Consider the following 19,004-nt stretch of genomic DNA (forward strand, 5'->3'; position numbering starts at 1 on the left):
ACGACCAAGCCGGATGCGCACGTACTGTAGGCCTACGCACATCACGCTGCTGGGGCATGCAATCGCAGCACCAGCCAGCCAATCAGACAGATCCATCCGTACAGGTACGTACGCGCGCGCACATCTCCTTTCCCGCCAATGTGCTTTGATTATGGTCATAATCAGGCATAGCACGAGTGTGCGCTAGAAGCGCACGCACAGGGCACCACTGCGTGCGTTGTGGCCGCGGCCGTCATGTCACTTGTGCTGCTGACTTGTAGAGTACGAGGTGTTTATGTTAAACATGTGCGGTGTTTAGAACGTGTTTACGAGGCGTTCTAAATGTAAACGCGTCTGTTTATCCCGACAGTAGAAGTGTTTAGGCCTAACCAACAAACATTTGGGTAATGCCCTAAACCATGAACGAAATCATTAACAAAGGCAACTCCCATTTTTTTTCTAGCAGTTAAAATATACTAGGACTGTACATGCGAAACCAAAATATAAATTTGTTACAGTTGTATTACATATTTTTAGGTTATCCTTTTTCCTTATTGATTAGGCATTTCCATGAAAGGCCCAAAACATGAATTATTTCATAGTGCATCTTGATGTCGTAACAGTTTCCACTTTCTCGTGATAAAAGGAAACTAGAAATTGCAATTTACACACCATTTCCAACCCTTCTCCATATATATATGAACATACCCTTATAAAAAAGTACCATGGTTTTACCATAGTACTTTTACAATGGTAATACCATAGTATTACCATGGGATGGTAAATATACAGATGAAGGCAGTACATTTACCATGGATTTACCATGGTAAAAATACCATGGTAGTACCATAGTATTACCATGGTTGTACCACGGTAGTACCATTCATTACCATGGTACTTCCATGCCATGAGTACCATTCTTTCATGGTAGCACTTCCACGGTAGTACCACGGTACTACCACGGTAGTACCACGGTACATCCATGGTAGTACCACGGTAGTACCACGGTACATCCACGGTACTACCGCGGTACTACCACGGTAGCACCACGGTACATCCACGGTACTACCACGGTACTTCCACGGTAGTACCACGGTACATCCCACGGTACTACCACGGTACTTCCACGGTAGTACCACGGTACATCGACGGTAGTACCACGGTTCTTCCATGGTGGTACCACGGTCCTTCCATGCTAGTATCACAGTACTTCAAGTATCACATAGTATCACATCATCCACAGAACTACACTATATATAGACCACTGTACTAGCACAAAATAATACTTTAAGTTCAACCCACTCACCTCATATCTTATCATATATGCTTTGCATGGCTAATTGTGGTAGCTTGAATGAAATGCTCATTACAAGCAATAATCTATGCCATTGCACGTCTGCATGACCTTGTGGAGATCAATATGAAGTACATACTACATGTAATATGATTTAGTGGGTTTGGTGCTGTTGTATTTCGATGTACTATGAGATACTTAGCAAGTATTAAATGAGTGTGTGATGTCAGATGAAACGTAACCAAAAGTATTGATCACTGACTTCAATAAATTCACACACACACACACACCATTCACATGAATGTTTTCTCAGTGCAGCTCAAAGTAAAAAAAAAAAAAAAAACAACAACTAAAATCCAAGGACTCCACATGCCCATTCACCCCACACTTTTGATTACGGGATTCACAGGTAGATTTCTAGGCTTTACACTAAATGTTACACCACGCAAACGAAGGCTTTGGTACTGGTCGGTATACTGTTCAAGATATTTGGCTTAAACCATTTTTATTTATGAGGCATCAGCCATCAAAAATAAATCCAGAGAAAACACAGCGTGTCTACAGAGTTCTTAAATTGTGGTTGACAAGTAAGCTGTGGCTCTGTTTATATAGCGGAAGGCCGCCGCTTAACCTTAAAACTGGTTGACAAGTATACAGCTGTGGCACTGTTTATATAGCGGAAGGCCGCCGCTTAAACTGTAACATTAACGTACATATGTTCTCATCACAATGGCCGACAAAACTGAGACTAAAACGGTATAGACTAAAGTTAGATAGCCTATCCTATACCAGGATACAGACTGTAGGCCCTACACTACAGTAGGCCTACGCACGTTAACCAGCAGGGACTGTTACTTTTTCCAGTAGGTAACCTACAGCTTAACTACAGGCACTGTTTATATAGCGGGAGGCCGCCGCTGTTTACAAACATGGATTGTAGTACATGGTTGTACCAAGTATAAATCTAAGACCTAATAATAGAAGCTACCTGCTAGGATAGTCCAGCACTAGCGCGGTAGTCGATATGTCGGTAGCAGTCCCGTCGACAGTTAGATCTGACAGTGACAGTAACACAGCCACAGGCGCTAGAAATCATCCGTAGAATCTTGGAAGAAAACTCTTGCCACTGACGATGAAACTAGGAGGAGGGTGGTATTCACTGTTCACTGATGTTCACTGCCGTGCTGGGCGCCCGCGTCGTCGAAAGAAACAGCTTGAAACCAAGAAGGGACCCTGCTGTCCACGAGTACTGCAATGATGGCAGGTTCAGACGTCAGTGTAGGGACCAATGCGAGGTTAGCTCCCTACGCCATGGAGATAGCCTAGCCTGATGTGATACTTCATACTACTGTCAATGTCCAATCAGAAGTCTACGCAGTGCGTAGGCTAGGGGCGATGTACGACTGATAAAAAACCTTGGTAGATTCTAGCAGTAATCTAGCGTCACAGGAGTGCCTGCTATTCCGGGGTTGGAATTATCCAAAAATAATGCTCAGTCCAAAATATGAATCCACTATCAGAATCAGTATATAGGCAACTGTGCAGAACACAACCGAGGTCTACGTAGACCGATCGAGTAGGTGACCTACAGTGAAGTAGCTAATCTCAAAGTCAATAAAAACTCATCACTGACAGTATCGTGTGCCCGAGTCACAAGCACGTGCCAGATCTAAGCAGAATAGAGACACACTACTGGTGATCACTCTATGAAAGTTGCAGCAGGACTGACTAAATTTTGGGGCCTGCAAACTTACCCTAGCCCTGCAAGCGCAGCTCTCAATGGCCACAAAGGCAAAACTATTTTGATTGGCTAAAGAATACTGAATATATTACGTAACTTAAAATGATTGGCTGTCATAAAGATAATTATTCATTATTACTCATTTGCATAAAAACCAGACATCACATGACATTGCAGACAGGAAGTGACCTGGGCATCCAGGGTACGTCTAGCCTGCAATGCCTGTACAATGTATACACACAACAGTTAATAAGCAACCATCTACAGTAGATGTTGAAAAGCTATGTACACTTGAAACTGTGTATGTGTGTGTTAGAAAAAAACCTACAGCAGTGTATATATGCACACTGCATATCACACTGTATATTACAACTACAACAAAAAATATGCACTGTATGCATATCCTCTTCATGCATTATCATAATAGATACTAGTAGACAAATGTTGAGCTACTACAACCTTAAATCATGCATTCATCAACCTCATGCAGGTCCACTCATTAGGATTCTTTGAGGAAAAGTGGCATTTCGAACTTAATAATTCTTTTCTTAATGTAAGTTACACAAAGGAGATCAATTGGCGAATGAGGTGGATGAAAGCACTGTACGATAAGATATGATGATTTCACCAACATCACACCATGAGCCGTTTCAAAATCAACACAGACAGCAACAGTCCTTAGGAATCTGCAAAATAATCCACAAACCAAAAAAAAAAGTAATTTTCTGTTTTTAATAAAGACTTACTTTAACGTTGTAATACAACTGCAGAAAAACAAGATTTGATATTTTGAATGATTTCATGACAAAAAGAACACAGTGAATACTTTGGTGGCACTTGGCAGTTGGCACAGTGGTGTTTCATTTAGCACACAAAGTTACAATACTCATGGTAATTCCCGTAATCCTGGCCTTAAAATTACACACACACATACATATTAAGAAAAGTGCATTTCAATTATGCAACTGTATCTAAGCAACAAATAACAAGACTCTAGTGGGTCACTCAAAGGGGAAAACTTGATTTCACGCATCCAACCCAGTTGATAAAGTACAGTAAACCTTGCCTAAGTCAAATCGAAAGGGACTTGAAGAAATCCTTCGAGTTGCGCGCATTTCAACTATTTGAAATAAAACAGGGCCTGACACAATCACTTGCACACTTTCCCGGGGCTAGTAAAATCTTATGTCGGGCAAGTGAACAAATTAAAATGAAGAAATTCACTTACCCTTAGGCAAGTAAAATGTAATAAAAAAAATGAGGAAATTGTGGAAATCTTTAGGCTGTTTAATGCCTAATTCATAGTTTTTGCAAACTACAGAATCACTTGTAAAAATATTCCAATGCTATGAAAGGCCAAGCTTAAGTGATTAGATTATTAAAGAGGAAATTATCATTTTCAATGTTTTTGACTTTCTTGGGGCAAGTCAACTTTGCAAGATTATGGTAGCAGTACCATAATATGCCAGTCAAACAAGTACCATAAGGTACCGTGAAAGTACCATAGAGAACTGTGAAAGTACCACAAAGTGCAATGAAAATGTCCAGGAGTACCATGGAGTACTATGAAAGTATCACAGAGAACCATGAAAGTACTATGGAGAACCATGAAAGTATCACGTGTGAGGATGGCACTCTGTTCAGTATAACATCAACCATATAATAAATATTGTAATTGCATTGTAATACCGTAACATCTATGGTACATTCATGGTAGTACTATGGTACATTATGGTACTTCTATATTTTCAAATAGTACTTTCCTATTCTGTACGGTACTTCTGTGGTAGTACTATGGTAGTACTATGGTACAAATGAATTTACCATGGTTACTATGGTAATACCATGGTAATACCATAGTAATACCATGGTACTTAATGGTTCTTTTTTACAAGGGTATTGAGATTAACATAACGTGACCAGAATAAACACTCCAACTAAACACTCCAAGCTAAACACTTTAACTCTCAATACTTTACACGTGCTATACACACCGGGTGTTTAGATGTTAAACAAAGTGTTTAGATTTTTAACACTGTGTTTAATTCATAAACATGTCGCATGTCGCATTTTTTACAGTGTACGCAACGCGGCGCCAGTGGAAGTTCCACCCAACGCCCTGATTTACCGGATGATGCCTCATCACACGCGGGAACCTCTGGCGGGGACCCCCAACCCACACTCGCTGATCTTCAGAAGTCATTGAACGCCTTCTCAAGTAAGGTTTGCGCTAAGCTGGAAGATATTCACACAGATTTGGCGAGTATGAAGAAGCGAATGCTAGACCTAGAGTCAGCTGTCGCTGACAACTCGGCCCGGGTACTTGATCTGGAAAAAGGGAAATTGCCGGAAACAGAATCTAAGTTAAAGGAGGAAATCGACGCTCTGAAGGAGAAGCTTACGCTGTCTGAAATATACCAGCGTAAAGGAAATCTTCTTTTCTACGGCCTTCATCAAGCCCCCAACGAGGATGTATATGCAGTTATACGTGGTGCTTTTGTAACCCTTGGTCTGTCGCAAGAGGAGTCTTAACCGGAGGGCCAAACCCCCAAAAGTCGCTTACTTAACGAGTGAGTTGCACTCTCTCTACAAACTAAGTAGACCATGCTTATTTTGAAGTTTTTATTGTAACAAACAACATTCCACTGGTCTACCTCAAAAAATTTGTTGCGAAAGCCTTCAGATCCAAGATGGCGTCCAAGATGGCCGCCATATTTACTGAATTTGTTATTTGAAAGATAGAATTTGATTGAAAGATCAGATTTCAACAAATGTGATGTCATATGAAAGAGAATAAAAATTTTCTACAAGTTGATACCAATTTTGTGGGTTATTGTGATAAGTGGATTGAGATTTTAAGGAAAAACACTCATTTTTTGATATTTTTCTGAAAAAAGGAAAATCATGAAAATGCTTGATTCGGCATAAATCAGAGAAAGACTGAAGGATTATCTTGAAACGTTTCAAGAATTTTGTTTGACATATGATTAATATTTGGAGAAAATTAGGGGTCAGTACCTTTTTTGGTTCAGGAGTTATAATGTCTCAAACTTGAAAACTCATTATGTAAAAATGGCCACTTTAGTTGTGACAATACCTTGTTGGTCGTAAAAAGAGCCTGCGCGCGCCAAGACTACTACACGCACCACTGACACTGGCTCTTGTAGCAGTGCCAGTGGTGCGTGTAGTAGTCTTGGCAAACGCAGGCATTTTCTTTGACAAACAAGGGTTTGTGCCTGCAAACTAACTTTTCATACCAAGTGGTAGCTCAGGTGACGCTGATTGCTATTATTTCAAAGTAGATTGTTCTGAAGCAGATGAGATGAAGCAAAAATATCTTTCAAATAGAGGTAGAAGCTTGAAACAACCTTGCTATAGAAAGTTTAAAACAAAATCTGGATCAATTACTCAAAAAATTCAAGATTGCAGGCCATCAAAGCTGACATAGTGTATTGCGCCAAAGTAATTGTATCATTTCGATTTTGATACAATTTTGTCTGTTTTGCTGTCTATTTATATGGTTTTTATATATTCTGAACATTTTAATGCTATTTCAAACCATCTTAGGTTTTTACGGAGACATTTTTTTCAGAATGCACCATGAATATTTCTCTAAAAAGTAAAAACAAATTAAATTAAAAATGTTTATGAAAACCATGCAGAAATTAACATCTTTCCCACATAATCAATATTTGGAGAAAATTAGAGGTCAGTATTGTATTTGGTTCAGGAGTTATAATGTCTCAAACTTGAAATCCCATATTACATAATATGCATTTACACGCATCTGTTCCCAAAGACTTCACAGAGGATCACATCCAAGATCGTGCTTACTTTTCGAGTTCCACTCTCTCTATAAACAAGACCATACATAATATTAAGCATACTAAGCAATGTTACGTATTGCAAAAACCTCCAAAGTACAGATGCGGTCCAATAGGGCCGCCATTTTTATTGAAGTTAACATTTCAAACATAAAATTTGATAGAGACATTGGATTGCAACACATTTGATGTCATATGAAGGAGAGTAAAACTTCCTAAAAGTTGATACCACTCTAGCTGTGTATTGTGATGAATTGGGGGATCCATATTTTTATATTGTTTTGAAAAAAGGAAGACATGTGAAAATGCATGATTTAGTATTTATCAAAGAAGAACTGAAGAATTATTTTGAAACCTGCGATTGAGATTGAGATTTACTGAGATTGAGACATAATTCATATTTCTGGAATTACAGGCAATATCATACACTATTGACAAGTTAACGTCTAAAACTTAAAAAAAAAAATACATTTCTGCATTATACATTTTGCATACAATGTGTTTACATGGTCACATGTAATACTGTAACGGTCTAGTGACTTGCAAGTATATACCTGCAAACTAACTTTTCATGCCAAGTGGTAGGTGACGCTGATCGCTATTACTGTAGCATTTCATCATAGTAGATTGTTCTGAGGCAGATAAAATTGAACAGAACGTATTTTCCAAAAAGAGATAGGAGCTTGGAATTTGGCACAAATTTTGCCAATGTGTAATATTTAGCGATAAAAATAGTATCCACACAAAATTCAAGATGGCGGTAATTAATCGAGGTTGTCGTTCAAGGCATTATTTACCATTATTGCACGTAAAACAAAAACCCAGCTTTACTTAATTCCTCAAACTAGTTCTAAACTGTGAGTTAGGGATAGAACAACTAATGTACAAACTGAAATCAGTATGATTAATGCTAAATATTGTTAGATATACTAAATAGATCTGATAAGAATGTTTTTTTTTTATATATATATACTAAATTGTCAACAGTTATGGCTATGGTTTCTTGAAAAGCAATGGTGATATCTCCGTATGTTTTAGGCTTTATTATAATTTCTTTACATAGTAGAATGTTTTGTAATACAACTAACCTGCACATATAAATCGAATGTGATATCTCTCCCAATGGTAGAATACCTTTAGTGTGTTGCGTCAACGTTAAATCTCAAATTATAACTTATAATTTGATATATTTTTTAAATCTTCTTATATTGCTGTTTATAAAATGGGTTCAAGAATGTAGCCAATTGGAAGCGCTGAAATGAGTCACGTGTGCGTGCATTATTTTCTTCAAGTAAGCACTAAGAAGAGTCTCTCTTCCACCTCCCTGGCCTGACGTACGTCACAATGTTTTACACTAGCAGTGCGCACTCAATCAGTTGTTACAAGTGCGTCACGCGCTACTATACGCGCTGTCAATCCTGTAAACAACTTCTAGTTCGGGCCGCGGGCTGCCACAACAGCCGGCGGCCTTTCTTGTGCATAACAGTACGTGGCGTACGTATACTCTTATACGTACGTATAGTACAGTGTGCGGGATTTCCGAGTGCGACGTGCGTAAATGTTTGGGACGAACATCTTCGGACATCTTGACTTTTGAGCGAGTGCTACATGTAGCTGACTGGTATTGACCCACAAAGGTACGTGAATAATGCTGTTAGTTTTCGACCCATTTTATAAAACTAATGATGCACAGGATTATTTCGTGGCGTTAGTGAAGGTGCGGCTCACTCTCGAGTATTGACAACGGTTGCAAACATGCACTCGGCTGCGCCTCGTGCATGTCGCACCATTGTCAATACTCTCGAGCGCGCCACACCTTCACTAACACACTCTATCCTGTGCATCATTAGTATACTATTACATGTTCCTATACATCCGAACGATATTGTGCTAGTGTAAACCATATTGAGGGTCTTTTTTTTTGGGGGGGGGGGGGGTGGAGCTCATTCCAGTGTTAGGGTAAGGCCCAATCTTTGATAAAAAAAGGAAATGCTTCTGTATCAAAGATATGCTTTTTTACTTGTATGTTACTCTGCTGTTGTAGAAACGCCTGAATGATGATGGTATATGTGTAATAATGTCTGATCCGTAGATGTCCTTGAAAGCCCTTCTGATCCGAACCCCCCCCCCCCTTAAAAAAAATCCGACATGGCGGCAATTTCTCAACTTTGTTGTGCGAAATGTGTTGTGCGAAATTACTTTTCAGTATAGTGTTCGAATAAAATTGACCAAATTGATTATTCGTGCTGTATATTCACATTTACAAATAAGCATGCTGAAACTGTATTTTCTGTTACCAGATTTTTCTTACATTGTTTTTAGGCTGATTTCATGTGGGTTATAGTGTCACAATTGATCTGAGCTTATGCCATTGGTAGATGCTTTCCCATATTAGATATCAGGATAACTCGAGAGTGAAAATTTTCATTTTCATTTATTTTAGAGTGACCTCGGGGATCACTCAAAGAGTGACAAGTGATCCCTAAGGCAGGGCTCGACACTAACGGTGGTCCTGTGGCCCGGGGCCACCAAAAACGCACGTCGGGCCACCAAAATGTCAGAAATGAAGAACATTTGGTGGCCTGATCGGGCCACCAAAAAAGATCGGATATTTGCATTTGGGCCACCAAAAATTAAAGTTAGTGTGGAGCCCTGCCTATTAAGGTCACCTTAAAATGAGTGAAAATGAACATTTTCACTCAAAAGTCACTCCAATTTCACTCTAAATTCACCATTTTCTTGTTATTCACTCCTCACATCAAAAGCAAAAACTTCCACTCGATTTGGGTTTTTCTTTTTCTTTTTCGGAGAGTAGAATATCACTGGTCCATAAAAACCTAAGACGGTTTAAGATAGCACAACAGACAAAATTGTATCAAAAACGAAATAATACATTTACTTTGGCGCAATTTTGTACACTATGTCAGCTTTGATGGCCTGCAATCTTGAATTTTTTGAGTGATTGATCCAGATTTTGTTTTAAACTTTCTATAGCAAGGTTGTTTCAAGCTTCTACCTCTACTTGAAAGATACTTTTGCTTCATCTCGTCTGCTTCAGAACAATCTACTTTGAAATAATAGCAATCAGCGTCACTTGAGCTGCCACTTGGTATGAAAAGTTAGTTTGCAGGCACAAACCCTTGTTTGTCAAAGAAAATGCCTGCGTTTGCCAAGACTACTACACGCACCTCTGGCGCTGCTACAAGCGCCAGTGTCAGTGGTGCGTGTAGTAGTCTTGGCGCGCGCAGGCTCTTTTTACGACCAACAAGGTATTGTCACAACTAAAGTGGCCATTTTTACATATTGAGTTTTCAAGTTTGAGACATTATAACTCCTGAACCAAAAACGGTACTGACCCCTAATTTTCTCCAAATATCAATTATATGTCAAACAAAATTCTTGAAACGTTTCAAGATAATCCTTGAGTCTTTTCCTGATTGATGCCGAATCAAGCATTTTCATGATTTTCTTTTTTTCAGAAAAATATCAAAAAATGAGTGTTTTTTCCTTAAAATCTCAATCCACTAATCACAATAACCCACAAAAATGGTATCAACTTGTAGAAAATTGTATTCTCTTTCATATGACATCACATTTGTTGAAATCTGATCTTTCAATCAAATTCTATCTTTCAAATAACAAATTCAGTAAATATGGCGGCCATCTTGGACGCCATCTTGGATCTGAAGGCTTTCGCAACAAATTTTTTGAGGTAGACCAGTGGAATGTTGTTTGTTACAACAAAAACTTGAAAATAAGCATGGTCTACTTAGTTTGTAGAGAGAGTGCAACTCGACCTCTGTTTTTAGCTTTTGGCCCCCCGGTTATCTGCGTCTATCGCACTTGTTAATGCCCATCGCCTTCCCCAGCGGAACGCAGCTACCAGTTCACCCCAGCCCATAATTGCAAAATTTGTGTACATGTATGAGCGAAATCGCGTTCTTGCTACCTACGAAGGAAGAACTACTCGTCGCGGAACACCCGACGATGGAGCTCAAACGCGAGGTCCAAGGATTTCTGTCCGCACCGATCTACCCCCCGCCCTGAAGGCCAAGCGAAGCGTACTTGCAGCCAAGGCGTACAAGATGAGGAAGGACGAGAACCTCTCCACAAAAATAACCCTTGTTGGAACTAAAGTGGTCTTGTTCAGCAAAGCGAAAAATACCACCGCCTGGCAAGCTTATAAGGAATAGCTGCACTTCATTCTGTTCTTACTTCATTTCCATATCATATCAGATCAACGGTGTTTTTCGGCTTGTGACATGTCATCTGCTCCAGGTAACACTCTGCTATCTATATCTTTCAAAGTAATACTGACATTGATAATGAAACATGCTACAATATTACCAATACAATTTTGAAAATTGAAACAAATTGTCAAACTAGACAGTTTGAAGTAATATAGAACAAAAATTGTTCACTAAATTTTGCCCTAAATAGTGTTCTTTTTTTTTCTTTTCCTTTTCTGGCACAAAGGACAATTTTGTAAGAACACGATGAAAATATAATGAGTTCTTACCTGTTAGACCGGTTTTTACGAAGTGTATGCCACGGCTGACCATAAATAGGGCTATTTGTTACAAGTTTGTATGTTTTCAGCTAATTTTGCTCCAATGCATATATATATATAAAGGAAGCTCTGGTTTTCTTTTTTATTGTTCTCCTCATCTCCATCTTGGAATAAAAAAAAAAAGAAGAAAGCAGCATGGAAAAAAATGTATTCATACTTACCTCTTATAGTGACAATGAATTGCAGATCAATGCTGCTTATGCACAGTAGTGACCATTTCTTCTTGTACATTATTTCCTCACTGATTGAACAAGTAAAGCCTTCACTTTCCTATTTCATTTTCACAAGAAGACAATGAGGAGAGAGAGGAGGAGGATGAGGAGAAGGGTATAATGAAAGTAAAAGGTTGAAGAAATGAATGTTGGTATTCTGTTGCTTTTTAAGGTTTTTTGTTGTCGTTTTCCCTAGAAGGAAATACGGTGATATGATAGAAAATTTGATTATTTGTTTTATTTTCTCCTCATTTCCATTTAGTAATGAAAAAGAAAGAAGAACAAAAAATATTTGTATATACTAACCTTTTATCCTGATTGTGAATATTGTATATCAGTGCTGCCTATACACAGCAATGACTTTATACTTCTCCGTGTATATCCTTTCTTCATTGATTAGATAAGTTAAGCCTTCACAGACCTACTCTTAATTGCACAAAAAAAAAAGCAATGAGGAGAAGGAGGAGATGAAGGTAGATTGGATTTAGCTTTTACCTTACCTGTTATACTTACAATTGTATCATGAAATAGGTCTATAGTGAAAGTAAACTTAAAGCAGGTTATTTGCTGCGTGACATCATTTCACACCTTTTCTTCTTTGAATTATTTCCATTTTGTAATAAACAAGGAAGAGGAGAATGAAGAAAGAAAAATCCTTTTATTTGTTAAAATGACTGAAACCTGTGTTAAAGCTGACTTCAAAGTTTAATACATTTTGTTTTTGTATGTGTGTGAAAATTCTCCAAGCATAATACGCATAATATGAAGTTTTTTTTTTCTTTTTCCCTTTTCATTTCCATTTTTTAGTCAAGACAAAGTAATACATACAGTACGCATTTATTCATAATATCTATTCCACAATGTATGTCCATGTTGACATCAAGTTCTTTATTTTTCGTGTGGAATGCTGATTCTCATGTATGACCTTCAGATCAAACCCAGTATTGAAAAAAAAATAATCAGATGATAAGGAAGAAAGGAAATAGGGAAATGACTTATATAAACCCCATTTGTTTGTTTGTGTAATGGATAAAGGTGATCACAAATTAAGATATATATGTATTTGTTGTACGAGCCCCCCTTTTCCAGTACCAACCGGGTTTAAATACATGTTTGTATTTGTAATAGTTTCTCGGTAATCTGAATTATCATTTTATGTCTTGTTTTTGGTAACAGTTCCGGGGAAAGTTAACTCATATAATCATTTTTATATATAATTATACTTAACAAAGATAAAATGTTTGTTAGTATAATGTAATACGAAAAGATTGATTTAAAGCTCTGCTACACGAAGCTGTCTCAGTAATTTGTCATATGTTGTGTTTGTTACTTGTACACCGCCGGAAAATATGCATCCGTTTAACACTAAAGAAGTAATGTTTGATATTTTTTTTTTTATATTTCTGGAATATTGTTATTATGAACTTTGCGGTAGCTGGAGGGGGGGGGGGGGAGGGACACGGATCACCTGTTTTGGGACACCGTCGCCCAGCAACCTTCGTTGCTGTGGCATACTTTGGCCTGTTTATAGGTGCTGTTTATACTCATGGATAGTTATGGCAATTTATTGTATCATATCAGGTGATGTTGGCCCCTTGACTGCCGTTGGTTGTCTTAATGTATTAGTTATTTAAAATTCAAAGCCATAACATATTTAAAATAACTGGAGATTGGGAGGCGTTCTGTTGTCAGAACGTTATTTTTATGCAAGAGTGTAATGACGTAATAATTGTGCAAACATTTTTCCCAGGTGACAACACGCCTTTATTTTTTCATCTATTCTCGGCTTTGCTTTTGCCTTCTTATGCACACACACACACACCTGTAGACACATGTATACCAACGAATGTTATAAGTTAATTGCATAGCCGTTCAGCTCGTCAAGATTTGTTGTCTAGATTCTCTTTTCATTCCCCCTCTCACTCACTTTTTCTTTCTCTCTCTCTCTCTCCCTCCCTCCCTCGCTCTTTTATCTAGGGTACTCACTCAGTGAGACAGATTGGGCTATCTATTATTTTATGTATTTACACATTGTGTACTCGTATTTTGGGCAATTTTGTTTGTATTTGCATATCAGTTTGATGAAAATTTTAACAATAACAATGGAATTGCATTTTTGTGTGAATGTGTTTTTGCATTACTTTGATATGATTGTTCGTACTGATTATAAATCCCAATGGTATAAGAATTAGTTATTTTGGATAGGCGATCCTACTACCAAAAAAAAAAAAAAAACCCACAACAATAACTGGTTCCTTATTTTGTCATTAAGTGGCTGAGAAGTTTAATATGCTCGTGGACGCTGCCTAGTACGTGTAGCACACGTCTTTGTTTGTTAAATAAGTTCATGTTAGGTATTGTATACGAGCCCATGGCCTTGTGTACCATCCGCAACGATGTTGATTCTGTGTCATCTGTGTTCATGTTCGTTTCCTTGTTTTGTCTGTGTTCCATGTTTCTCTGTACGCATTTCGGTTTCCTTTCTTCTTTTAGGTCTGCATACCCCCACGTAGCTGCTGAGTTAGGACCAGGCGGGAGGCCAGTTATTAATTCCCGAATGTTTTATATTCTAACCCATGGCTGACACAATAAATTTTGCTTTTAATTCTTTGAATAATGATGAATTTTATAACACAGTAAGGCACTCTGAATCTGATCATGCAAATATTATCTGCAGTTTATATGAAGATTACATATCCGATAAATACAATACCTCAGCACAAGAATTTGAATATAACTTTGACTCAAATGATCCAGTCCAGAGTCCATCGTGTGTTTATTTGACCGAAAATCAGTATAAAAATCGGATCACGAATACAGTTGATGAAACATTTTTGTTAGCTCACTTTAACATACGCAGTATCAATAAAAATTTTGATAAGTTGCGCTTACTTTTAGAAAACCCAGATCATAAATCTTGCTCCATCATAGGGCTAACAGAAACATGGTTGAACTCTTATATCAGTCATTTATTTTCTTTACCCGGATTCGAATTTGTATTTAGAAATAGAAATGAGAGAGTTGGTGGAGGAGTTGGTTTGTACATCTCGAAAAAATTTAAATATATTATACATGAGGAGATTAGTGTTATGAGCGATGTACTCGAATATCTTTTTATTGAATTGATAAATCCACATGGAAAAAAAACACATTATGATTGGTGTAATTTACAGGCCCCCTCGGTCGAATTTGAATGATTTTTTGACAGTTTTGCAGGATTTAGTACAAAATCCCATGATATCTATTAAAGATACATTTCTGATGGGCGATTTTAATATCGATCTCATGAAATGTAACTCCCAAAACAGTTCAAAAGAATTTATAGAAACATTAATGTCTGCTTCGTTTTTACCATTAATTTCCAAGCCTACCCGTGTCACCAGCCAATCGGCTACCCTCAAAGACAACATTTTTTGTAATGTTCTTCCACTTCCTGGGTCTGGTATCGTCCTCTCAGATATCACTGACCATTTTCCTATATTTGCTCAGGTTCCAATTAAACTGAATAAACGAAATAATTATTATAAGCGTCGTAAGATTACTGCAGATAATCTTACAAGTCTCCAAAACAGTTTAAAAGAACTCGATTGGTCTTCTGTATACAGCACTACCGATGTCAATTTGTCTTAGGATTATTTCATATCTACTCTTACCTCCGAAATCGATAACCATATTCCCCTGCGTAACATAAAAAATAGATATAAGCAAATTCCAAGACTCCCGTGGATAAACCAGTCTATATTACGATCTATAAATAGGAAAAATAATTTGTTTTATAAATGTGACAGTGCACCTCAAAACGAACATAAAGTCGCAAGCACTGATTTTGCGTGAGGACTGAAAATAAGTGAAATGGGTCAAAATAGCCGAACTTGACTTTTTCATATTTTCTGAAAGAGCGGGTCTTCTTTTACATTATGCTAAAATTTGGTATTATAAAACGGGCAGGAAAGTGTGTTTTTTAGCAGTTTATCTCGAACATTTTTGTTAGAATAGTGTGATTATGTGTGTCTTTAGAATCCCTTTTTCATTTCTGAAAAACCTTGTCCACACTCTTCACTTTCAAGTCAAATAACTTTTGAAAGAATAGTGCTACTGCTTTGAAAGTTAGCATTGATTATGGACAGAATGTGTTAATGAGGCATGTTCAATTTCAGTTTAATCTGATAATCCCATCATTGTTGTTACTCTGGTGGTTTACTTCCTGTTTTTTGTCCCATTCATCGCACAGCCAGCACGGTTTGGTAAAGATTAAGCGCTTGAATAGACACTGTACTTCAGAGCCTCTTTTCTCAGTTCACACTTTTCCTGAGTTTGTGCTTTCTTTCTAATATTTAGATAGGTTAGGAGAGTCCATTTGATTTGAGTTATACATCATTCTAAAGCTTAAAGTCTGCTCTATCAGAACATAGTCTTTACTAAAAAGTCAAGTCTGGCGACTTTTTGTTTGTTTTGAGGTGCAGGGTCACAAATATAGATGTAATCCCACTGAAAAAAATAAGAAAAAATATGTTTCATACAAAAACACACTCACCAAATTATTGCGTACGCAGAAGAATTTTTTTTTTATGTTAATCAGATAAGCAAATATAAAAATGACATTAAAAACACATGGAAAACATTAAAGAATGCTATGAATACACCTAACAATTCATCTAATATTTTTGAAGTTCGGTGGGGCAATGCCTCCAGCAACACTCCCGCTGGCATGGCTGAAATTTGTAATGACTTCTTTTCTTCAATTGGAAAAAATCTTTCTCAAAATATTCCTCTTTCTAGTAAATCTTTTAGTGATTTTTTAGATACACCTAACTCTAAAACTATATTTTTTGACCCAACATATAAAGAAGAAATAATAAAGATTGTTGCCAATTTGAAAGAAGGTAAAAGTCCTGGCCACGACGGAATTGACAACTATTTGATAAAAAACATAATTCCTCAAATAGTGGATCCCTTAGTACATATTATCAACTCATCGCTTGCAACTGGCCATGTGCCAAATAGCATGAAAATTGCGAAAGTAATTCCTATTTATAAGAAAGGGGAGAAGGATGATGTCAATAACTATAGACCCATATCTTTATTATCTTCTATTTCTAAGATTCTTGAAAGAATAGTCTACATCAGGACAGTACGTTTTCTTAAAACCTGCGACATATTTTCAAACTTTCAATTTGGATTCAGGGAAAATCACAGCACAACACACGCACTACTTCATCGACAAAGTCACACACGCACTCGACACACTTTCACACACAATAGGTATCTTCTTGGACTTCTCCAAGGCCTTTGACACGATTAACCACGGAATACTACTCGCCAAACTGTCTCATTACGGAATACGTGGAAAGGCCTTGGAGTGGTTCACGAGTTACCTATCAGAAAGATCCCAATTTGTACATGTCAACGGCTTTGACTCTCAAAGTAAAACAATTGCATGTGGTGTTCCACAAGGGAGTTTATTAGGCCCATTGTTATTCATTATTTATATTAATGATTTTCATAGATCATCGGAGAAACTATCATTCATATTATTCGCGGACGACTCTAATCTTTTTTTTTCCCACCCTGACCCAAATATCAAGAACAGTCAATGAAGAATAAATGATAAAGGTCATACAATGGATATACGCAAACAAATTGTCATTAAATATTCAAAAAAACAATAGTTATGCTTTTTAGTAATTCTTTAGATAGCCTCCCAGGCAATAAAACATTTGATACTACTCCCTTAGAAGAAGTTTCTTCTTTTAAATTTCTTGGTGTTTGCGTTGATAATAAGCTTTCATGGAGGAATCATATTGATGGCATATGTAAAATTATTTCACGTAACATTGGCGTAATGAATAGATTAAAATATTATCTTCCTTCATCTGCATTATTAACTCTTTATTCTAGTTTGATACTCCCTTATTTAAACTACGGGATTCTTGCTTGGGGTAATACATATCAGATGTTACTTGATAAACATCTTTTATTGCAAAAGAAAGCGCTTAGAATTGTTTTTAATTTACATACCCGAGAACATACAGATGCTTTGTTTTCTGACCATAAAATATTAAAAGTAAATGATTTGTATGTGTCTCAACTTGGTCAGTTTATGTTTAATTACAACACTACCTTTTTACCTAAAATATTCCACGATTTATTTCATCGAAACAGTCATGTTCATAACTATCCCACGCGACGATCCGACGAACTCCATCTTCCGTTAATGAGAACCGCACATGCCCAAAAAACATTTCTTTATACCGGACCCAGACTTTGGAATAATTTAGATAATAGTTTAAAAGATTCCCCCACATTTGTCACATCTAAATATAAACTCAGAAAACATTTACTTTCTATTTATAATCTTAGATAATATAAATTGCTATAATTTATGCTTGAGCTTTCACCTGTCCTGATGTCGCAGCACTTGGCGTGTTCTGTGTGCAGACCTCTCTTCTTTCTTCTCTCCTTTTCCTTTCCTCTCTATTGTTCTTCGTAGACTTGTATTGTTACCGTCTTCTCTCCTATCGGTACTGTCTTGCGTCCAACAGTGTATATACGTGTGGGTAATTGAATGTGTGTACGAATGTATTGTCCTTGTCATATTTTCCCGGTACACGTGGTTCAATGAACAGTGTCCGGGCACTATAGCGTTGGTATTCTATATTTTATTCCCGACCTGTGTATCTCAAAATAATTACATGTATATTGTTATAGAATAGTATATCATTCACTCATTATTTATCTAGCGACCCACGTCCGACAAGCTTTGCTTTTTAGTGGATCACTATTTTCCATGATCGAATTTATTTTCCGCTCGCCCACGTAGTATTTGTACAGTGTTCCTCTTTATTATTGTACATATATGTTGTTCTATAATTTGTCTCGTATATTACATGAATCGTTTGCAAGCGTTTGAACAATATCATTTAATGACATGTATGCATTGTACTATGTTTTTGATTTTCGTTGATTGGAAATAAACTATGATTGAAATTGAAATTGATTGAAAAAAAAAATTACTTTGAAAACTTTGGCTAATGATGCTAAACCTTCGGCTCCTTTATGCAAACGTAGAGTCTCATGTGAAAAGTTAGCTAGTTTTGATGCCGCTCTTGATAATGCTGATTGGTCACGAGTTATGAAAATAATGGAGTTAATCTGTCTTTTGATAATTTTATGGAAATATTTAATTCTCTTTTGGATGATATTATTCCAAAGCAAAAAAGTAAAAAGGATTATAAAAAGACGCCTAGGTTACCGTGGATTTCAAAATCAATTCTCCTTTCAATTAATAGAAAAAAATCGATTGTGTTATAAATATAAAATGGAAAAAAACTGAACGATCAAAGAACAAATATACATTATATAAAAATACATTAACTAGGATTTT

At 37.0% G+C, this 19,004-nt stretch overlaps 1 protein-coding gene across 1 annotated transcript; it reads left to right on the plus strand.

The window, feature by feature from the left end:
• The first annotated feature begins 2,442 nt into the window (after positions 1-2,442).
• LOC140229737 (uncharacterized) lies at positions 2,443-11,031 on the plus strand. The gene is made up of 3 exons (XM_072309975.1): positions 2,443-2,568; positions 5,094-5,539; positions 10,665-11,031. The coding sequence occupies exons 1-3, from the start codon at positions 2,443-2,445 to the stop codon at positions 11,029-11,031; spliced, it is 939 nt and encodes a 312-aa protein (XP_072166076.1).
• The last annotated feature ends 7,973 nt before the right edge of the window (positions 11,032-19,004 follow it).

The sequence above is a fragment of the Diadema setosum genome, chromosome 6, assembly GCF_964275005.1.
Source record: "Diadema setosum chromosome 6, eeDiaSeto1, whole genome shotgun sequence".
Taxonomy (NCBI): domain Eukaryota; kingdom Metazoa; phylum Echinodermata; class Echinoidea; order Diadematoida; family Diadematidae; genus Diadema; species Diadema setosum.

Coding starts and splice junctions, on each gene's coding strand:
- LOC140229737 (XM_072309975.1), top strand. CDS start 2,443: ATGTTCACTGCCGTGCTGGGCGCCCGCGTCGTCGAAAGAAACAGCTTG. Junction 2,569..5,093: donor AGTGTAGGGACCAATGCGAG/GTTAGCTCCCTA, acceptor CATTTTTTACAG/TGTACGCAACGCGGCGCCAG. Junction 5,540..10,664: donor CTTGGTCTGTCGCAAGAGGA/GTCTTAACCGGA, acceptor GGCCCCCCGGTT/ATCTGCGTCTATCGCACTTG.